The sequence below is a fragment of the Fulmarus glacialis genome, unplaced genomic scaffold (assembly GCF_000690835.1).
Source record: "Fulmarus glacialis isolate BGI_N327 unplaced genomic scaffold, ASM69083v1 scaffold36043, whole genome shotgun sequence".
NCBI classification, from domain to species: Eukaryota; Metazoa; Chordata; class Aves; order Procellariiformes; family Procellariidae; genus Fulmarus; species Fulmarus glacialis.
In genome coordinates this window covers 3126-11879 of record NW_009205449.1, presented here as the reverse complement: position 1 = coordinate 11879, position 8754 = coordinate 3126, and the positions used below count along the sequence as shown (strand labels likewise).

The 8754-nt window shown below is 41.3% G+C and overlaps 1 protein-coding gene across 1 annotated transcript in view; it reads right to left on the bottom strand.

Moving 5' to 3' along the window:
* Positions 1-2586: 2586 nt before the first annotated feature.
* Positions 2587-8754, bottom strand: part of LOC104075046 (transcription termination factor 2-like) — a 9286-nt gene continuing 3118 nt past the window's right edge. Inside the window, exons 5-10 of the mRNA XM_009575398.1 lie at positions 8406-8576; positions 7763-7821; positions 6505-6658; positions 4861-4943; positions 3736-3810; positions 2587-2920 (exon numbers count right to left, since the gene is read on the bottom strand). Coding sequence (XP_009573693.1) covers positions 2776-2920; positions 3736-3810; positions 4861-4943; positions 6505-6658; positions 7763-7821; positions 8406-8576 — 687 coding nt within the window. The 3' untranslated portion in view covers positions 2587-2775. The remainder of the gene's footprint in view (positions 2921-3735; positions 3811-4860; positions 4944-6504; positions 6659-7762; positions 7822-8405; positions 8577-8754) is intronic.

Here is an 8754-nt window from a genome sequence, read left to right as displayed (position 1 = left end):
GCGCCTTAGACCGCTCGGCCATCCTGACCGCTGGGCGCCCCTCTCAGCCGGCCCGATTCAGCTCTGCCGCGGCGCCGGCCCGCCCTGGAGCGAAGAAACACCTTACACAGGGGCAGCAGCAGAAGGGGGCTAAGGGCAGAGGAAGTTACGGGTTAGGGAAGGGCGATGGCATGGCAGCACGCCTTCCCAGCTTCCCGTTACAGCCTCCAGCATCTGCTCTGCCTCCAGGCCCTTCAAGTATATAAACCGCCCCATGGAAACACCACCCTTCACCACCACTGAGCACCAGAAGACGCTGTTCTGTCACACTATTAGCGACCATGGGTGAATGCTACTCTCAGCCCTCTGCAAGAGGCCGCAGGATACTACCGAGTCTTAGGGAGAAACCAGGCACCGAAGCCTTGCCCGCTCCCATCCATTAATTCTGAGCCGGTGGCAGCAGGGTTTGTTCTGCTTTACTGCTAATGAGCCTGTAGAAGATGATTTCAGGACAGTCAGAGACAAAGAGAGACTGCTTTTTGACAAATGAGTAGAAAAAGAACCCCTGATCTCCTTAATGTTAAGTGTTATAGTGAAGTTTCTTCAACAAGGCCCTAATAATTTTGTGTTGCAGTGAGGTACAAAAACGTGGTTACACATGGGCTAACATTATTTAGCAGTACTTTGAGATACATTTTTGCTCAGTTCTGAAGATAATAGTGCAAACCAAAGTCAAACAAAAACCACTTCTCCCCACCCAATAAAATTCCTTTAAAAATTTGACCTTAAATACACTTCCCTTAGCTGCATTGATTTGCCATTTCAGAAGACAGTATCTAGAAGTACATGCTAGTCCTTCAGCTTCAGAATTTCTCTGAACAAAGCTGAATGTCACTTCATATCCCATCAGTTATTTGGGTTTCCTAAGAAAGGCTGAAGCCCTTTCCTTGAGAGAACTTCATACAAATAGAAAAAGCAATTCATTCCTATGGCAGTATCTGATACACCTAACCGTTATACTACATGGAGACTACAGTTACGTTCAGCCAAAGGAAGACACACAGAATGAAGGGATAATGTGTACAAGAGATCAATTTAAACTGTATTTAGTAATACACCTTAGAGGGAAACCTGCTAGGCTAACAGTAGCTCCAAGGAAAGGGAGAGGAGCTCAGACCAGAGTGCACATGAACTCCAGAGAAGAAACTATAACCCAAGTTCTGCTCACGTAAACATCCAAACCAAAATAAAGTAACAAAATAAAGTAATTTTAGAAAGTTAGTCCATGGCTTCCTGTTTTGTGGAAGAGAACAGATGTTCCAATATGTTTTCCAGAAAACCAGCGTAGCAAGGCAAATGAGCAGTGTGCTATGTTCCCCAAACTGAGATTATGGTTAAATTACCCAAGTTGCACAGCCTTCCTTGGTTCTGAGAGATGCGCAAGACACTTCCACCATGGTTGAATTTATGGACATACGCACACAAAAATTACAAATTACTGTTTTTGTACCCCTTAGTCCCTATATCCGTGCAATAAATTGGAATAATCCCACAGCTTCACTTGCACATCCTGTCAAGGCAGGTGAGAGAAACAACTAACACAGCCGTATCATACTCCACCAGGACACTGTTGTACTAACAAGAACCACTGATCTGCAGATAGATCTCTCCTTCACTCAAAAGGCTACCAAATGCTACTACCTTATTCCATGGGGAATGACCGTACAGGAACCAACATTTAGTTTCTTATCAGCACTCTTAACTTGTCATGCTTTACCACTTAGCATTAGAAATAAACTCTTCAAAGGCCCTCATTTGGTATGGAACTTATGGGAACTGTGCCAAATCCCAGAGAAATGGTGTAATCAATAGAAAACCAGAATATGCAGTGGATATGGCCAGGGACACAGCAGAGGGAGATGGAAACAGGGAAGATGCACTACCAATAAAAAAATACTTGCCTAGAAACATCACTCATCTGCACATACCACTTCTGATAGGAGAGAGAATACAAACAATTAATCAAGGACTTGCAACTCATCCACTATTAAAAAACGGGAACATCTAAGGAAGAATAGTCTATACATTAAATAGTCTATACATTAAAATGCTTGCACTAAGAAAACCTTACACTATTAATACTCAGAAGAAAAAAAGCCCCCACAACAACCAGGAATTCAGGTTCTGTTTCATAGGAACATAACAGAAATCTACTTCCCTGCTTGAATAATTACTTTGAGCAGGGTAGAGAAATGCTTCTTCACCTAGATGTAAAAAGTCCTCCTAAGGAACAAAAGAGAAAATGAAGTATTCCTCTAAGTCCTTCCTTAATTATGTTACTTATACATTCTAAAGTTTATACAGTCGTCTTATAGCAGTGTGCTCAGAAGTTTTTTTTGCTTCCTTCATGCCCACCCAACCTCACCACTCAACCTCTGAACTTTCCTACCTCACACTTGTCTCTTGTTCTTGTTTCACTTATGCCTGTGCTTCTCCTATCCTGAAGAGTTTTCTAACTAAAAAGCATACGTAGGAAACCAAGAAACAACCAATTTTTTTTTTTTTAGTATTTACTCAAAAGTGTTTTAAAACAATAGCTTAATTTATAACTTTATTGACCTTTGGATACACGATCTAAACCAAACTCCTGAAGTTGGTAACTTCTCCTGGAACAGTTACAAAAATGTAGTTATTTGTTCAAAATAAGTGACCACCTTAAACAGCAGTCCTTTGTTGAAGTCTGCACAGTTTCTTGTAGGTATAAAATCACTTTCCATTGTGTATTGTAAAGGATAATTAGATGCCAAAGAGAATTTTGAGGTCAGCCAGAGTAAGCTTAGTGAAGGCCTCCCCTTTGCCCGACAGCACCTGCTGGGCGAGAACTTTCTTCCTCCTCTGGAGTTGTACGATCTTTTCTTCTACTGTTCCTTCGCAGACAAACCTGAAAAAAACCAAAGATACATCATCTCAACCTCTAGGAAAAAATGTCAGCATTATATAAGCACTTCCCCAGTAAATATCCAAAGACTTGTCTCTCTTAAAAATTAACAGCCTATTATGTAACCGACAAAATATGCCTTTGCACAGAAAATGGCTGTTCTCATATCCAGATATTATAGCATTTCACATAAAAGTCTGATGCACCTTAGGCCTCCATTTTGGTCATCTGAAGCAATAGTAATTCTGTGACAAAATCCTGTAGTGATTGCTTGATAACTGATGGCCCCTATTATACCAAAAGCATTGTACACTAAATAGTATTTTAGATTCCAGTTGCTTTGAATTTGCTGTGCATTTACAATAACTAAGCTAGCCTTTTAGTACTTAGAATTACAGATGCTTTTTCTAAAAGCCAACTTTGCCACTTATTAGAAGTGCTCTGTATGTTCGTGTTAGTGATATTAGGAAGGTCCAGGCTTAGGGAGCACGGTGAAAAATCTCCACTCAATAAAAGAAGAGAAATGGCTTAGTGCCTGAATTGTTCTCAGGAACGAACAGGACATTCCCACTAAACCACAGGTTGAAAAACAATGAACTACTGCTAGCTGTCAGGACAGTAACGTGCAGGCAAGTGCCACATAGAAATATTTTCATGTGGTCTCTTATCTTGGTACCCAAACCCCAATCCCACCATCAGACCTTGTGCCTAGCTTTAAGTAAAGAAACAAGCCTCAAACCAAGGCCTTGTCTCGCCAACTAAAGTCAGACAGCACATGAGCAGCAACAGCCTCATTTACTGCTAAGGAAAATCCTGACCTGTGTATCACAACATCCTTCTGTTGCCCCACTCGGTAAATGCGGTCACATGCCTGGTCCTCAACAGCAGGATTCCTGCAAGAAAAAAAAAAAAAAGAAAGCTTAAGGGCTTATGTTCAGGAATAACTGAAATATCAAAGCCTCTGTGCTTGCCTCATTCGTCTGCCTCCAGAGCACCCTGTTTTCTTCCTCTGTAGAACTAAAACTGCTCCCAGGTTACCTTAGGTTTACTAGCTTGATCACCAATATTTACCGAACCAGATTTCCCTTTGCCGTGGTAGAACTGTGCTACAACGCCACACAAAGTCAACTGTGTGAATTAGATCACTATTCCATCTAGCCCCGTATTTCTGGCCAATAGTTAGTACTCACAGAAAGCTGAGTAGCTGGTGAGGAGAGTGAAGCAGGAAGGCAAACTTCATTGAAAGAGGCCTTCACTCAAGAATATTTACATAAGAAATGGTTCCATTTGACACACAGTTACAGGGAATACTTATTGGCATAACTTCCATATTGTAGAAGCATCTCCTTAATGCTGCTACTCAGCTGCTAGTTTTATATTGAAACACATTAGTTTGCTTTGTAAGTTCCCACGAGCAACATTTAGTTAGAAAAATTGTGATTCTGACTTTGAGAGACCACATAAATATTATGAGCTCATATGCACTATTTTCATAGCCCTGTAAAACCCCAAGGTACACTAGCTATGCCTGATTACTGATGGTGCTCAACACAATCAATTTGTTTCAAGACAAATTCCCTGTAGGCATTACTGTACTATTTTTATTACTGCAAGAAATTAAGCCAGGGACTGCCAAGTCCCCAGTACCCTTTTGAGATACAGACAGCATACTTGCTTCTTTGGATTGCTGTTATGCTCCACTATTTTTTTACCCCTACAGAACTGTATTTCATGGCGGTGAGCACTGGACTGACAAATCAGTGTCTTGGAAGAAGGCTTGGAAGTAGTAAAAACACTTTTCAAAAACTAACCATTAGCCCTTACTCTCAGCTAAACACTTCCCTCTTAACCCAGTTGTATCAGAAGTCACAATACACGTGGTGAGAAAGAAAACAGCGTGCCCCACATACATCCTCTGCGATGGAACTTTTATTTCTCTTTACCAGTGTATGTCAAGGAGAAAGAGGTGGTTTCCTCCAGTCAAGTTCAGGCCAACGCCTCCAGCCAGCAATGAGACCAACATTACCTTCAAAGGCCAAAAGGGAGTTAAATTAGGGAGCCTGTTTCCAGAAAATGAAAGCTTCATATACTCCACATATTAATTTGAACTGAAGGATCTGTTTATCATATTTATACTACATGTGTATATTTATTATGTATTTGGGAGCTTGCCAGATGCTACTTGATAAGGCATAGAAGCATGGACATGGAAGTTATGGCTCAGAGAGGCCAGCCTAACATTCCATATATATTACCCCTAGTTTTTACAGACTAGAGAAAGGACTGAAAAGTTCAGGCTCTCTCCGGGTCCCCACTCAAATCAGCCGCCTCTCTGATGGCAGCCTGTTGCCAACAATGGGAGCAATCAGCACCAATTCTGAATTAACAGTAATGATTACTTAAACACAGGCAACTAGACTGAAATGGCCTGCCACTCCTTTCACTTTGTTTCCACATAACCTGATATTTAGAAAAAGATGAGTAGCTGGGGAGGAAAGGGGATATAGCAGATGGTCAATTTAGAGAAGATTTCTTGTAGCAGGAAAACTCGATTAAGGACAGAGACAATTGCTATATATATTTACTACTCAATTTCATGGTATGGTACCTTAAAACCCTGATCTTGTTTAAGGGGTCAGCTATTCATATAGCTGGCAGAAATCTTCCTTTCTTTAAGTTCAAAGCTAGAAGGAGAAATACCTATTTTGTACATAGCAGCTAGTTCAAGAAATCCAGCAAAGAAAACAAGCTAATGCACCACATTCTCGCCTTCCAGTCACAGATCCATCCTCAGAGGAGACAGCCTGTCCTGCCTCAATCACAGGAACGTCAACGTTCAGATGAAAGTGTACCACTATGAACAATGAATTTGGATTCAGACTTCTTTAGTCACCTGGCAAACTTCCTTGCCTTAGCCAAAATTTCAGACTAGAAACTAGAAAAGCCAAAACTGTAGTTAATCAGTATTCAAAAAAAAGACACCTCAAAAATGATAGAAGTCACAGGAGGTCACCTTATTTTGGAAGTGTGCAACACTGACTTCTCTCACCCCAAGCCCAATCTTCCTATCCTTATACCAGGGTGAGATAAGCTCTTGTTAATTTTAGCCTCATTCAAACATTCAGCTGTCATTCTCTCTTCTCAAAAGGATTAGTTTGGCACAAAGTATCTGGTGCGCTGGAAAACAATAAGAAAGTCTTACAGGTTCCTTGGCAAGCAGGTGATATAAAGGAAAAGAGATCTTCCAACACAGCGACATGAGCTGGAAACAACCAACCTGCTCTGAGTAGAGCTAACTGGCCCCTTATCTTCCACAATAGTCTGTGGCAAAAACATCTTTGAACACACTGAAGATTTGGACAACTTTTGAACTAGTTTTGGAGCAAGATGATCTCTGTAGAGAAGGTTAACATCAAAAGGAGCTTTTTAGCAGCTGCTGCTGCCCATTATAAGATACATTTTTTCCCTGCTGGTCTTGGCACCTACAGGTCCAAATAAAAGTGGTGCCAGTAAATGGAATCATGAAGTCAGCTATCACAGCTGCTCAGAGCAGTGCTAGTAACTGTTTCCCTGCCCTGACTGCATACCTGAGGCCCTTTGGGATTGTTGTTGAACTCTTCCACAACATCCATTCTTTGTTTAGGATTGACAGAGCCATCCACTGTTGCATACTTCAGCCCTAGTCGCTGGAGGTGCACAGCCACAACTTTCAACATACTCGTCCACTGAGAGACAATAACACTGGGGACAGAAAAGGGTGTTTAGAACAAGTTATGTGTGTACTGTAACAGTTTGGTTATTGCAGTGTCTCACCCAAGAGGAGACAATGATTCATGCACTCTTCCCCATTGCAAACTGGAGCCAAGTCCCCTCCCAATTCAGAAATAGATTCATCTATAGGTGTAAGTGGGAGAATCTGCTGTGGAAGGCTAATATCCAACAAACTTCAGACAAATTAAGTCTATAACTTTCACCTCTATTTTTGGATTTTACATTGCCACCTACCAATCACAATTCTGAGCTTTTTCTGCAAAATGAATCAATAGCAACACCAAACTTGAATTTCCCTGAGTCTCTCACTCCTCACACTTTTTGGATTAAACAGTTTGGGAGGCAATAATTTGTTTGATAGCTTTTGGAAGGGAGCAAAAGTAATGTTGGTGTTCCCATTCTTATGATGGGAATGCTTTTTGGAAAAGATTTTGCAAAAAAGCTTTCTACATATGGTTCAACTCTGGAGTTGCCCAAGAACAGGACTTCCCCTTCCAACCCACCTTCAACATAACAACACAGCTGTAACTACTTTGCAGCCACACACCTGTAAGTGCATTCTACACTGTTTAACAAAACCACACAGAAAATCCTATAACACTGCAGTCTGGTGCAGTGCAAAGACATACAGAACTTGCATAGTGAGAGCTGCAGAACTTCAGCAACACTTAGGTCCTCTGATCAATCTATTCCTTTATCTCAAACAGGTTCAGTTTTAACCACTACTTTATTCCCCCACTTTTTTGGTGGGGGTGGGTTGCAGAGCTGAGGGCAAACATTTCCTAGCACAACCAAATTCTTCCCAATTCCATTTTTGGAGAAAAGAAGAGTCCTCCTGGGCCTCAAGGCCTGAGATTCCTCACACATTCCCCTGTATTTACACTTACCTACTTCTTAAACTACCCTTTTTTGTCTTAGATTTTTTCTTACAATCAGCTTTCAACTACTGGAGTACTGCCACTGTTTCATCATACTCAAAGTTTTGTATTCAATTGTTTTAAACTATTTCTGCTGCTGTCAAGAGACATGCTTCTCTCAATCACTATGACCAAAGAAAAGGACATGGTTACTAACCTCTTCTGAAACTCTGAGTGACTCTGTATAGTTTTCAGTTCAGCCAAGAGGTGAGCTATCTGCAGGGGGGAAAAAAAAAGTTAGTCTGCTTGCTGTCATAACCCAGCTCATGCTTGGCTATTCTTCACTAAAATAGGAAGTGATCAAAATAGCTCTTCAACTGGAATTTCTTCCGTGCTCAGACTTTCAAGATATCTTAACAGTCATTAGTAAGAACGCTCCCACCATGGAAAACAGGGTTAAGAAATCAAATCACACAGACATGTTTTATAGATTCCAACCTTCCTGGGAGAACCCAAGTTATTGCCACCTTTCCTCTTGCCGCCATCCCATTTTTTCTAGCTCTTCACAAGCACCATGCTCTCACATGCATGCTTTTCTAAACTTCTGTGAATCCAGTGCTCAAGATTTTCACTAACAGTTTATCAGTACAGTCAAATTCTCACAGCTTTATTAGAAGTACCCATCAACACCTGATAAGTTGAAGCTCAGCAGACTATCAATATACTCACCTGATTTCATCTAAATTGCCAACTTAGCCTGAGCTGCAATTACCAAGGTGTGACAATTCATTAACAATTTAAAGGCAAAGTGCTGAAATCCAAGCTTCTCAGGGAAGGTAAGAAAACCAAAACCAGAATACCTTGGTGCTCTCCCTGGTGATTTCAAAGATATCTGTTTTAAAAGCTGTGCCATTGAGGTAGACTGTTGACTTGGAATCAGGAGTCTGGAGCTCAGAGAGGGTCAAAGCACTAATTTGTTCCTCAATGGAGAGGGAAAGGCCTTCACTGTTCAAGTTAACTTGGTCCAGAGCCTGCGGGAAAGCAAGCAATATAATAAGGGATCACAGTCAAGCCTGAGATCAAATTCAGTACTGATCCACAGTCTGCATGATGTCTGCTGAGAACAGTCGGTTTGAAGGAAGCTACGCAATATGAAGACAGAACGATTAAGAAACACTACTGGGTGAGACCAACAGTCCCTTTGGCCCC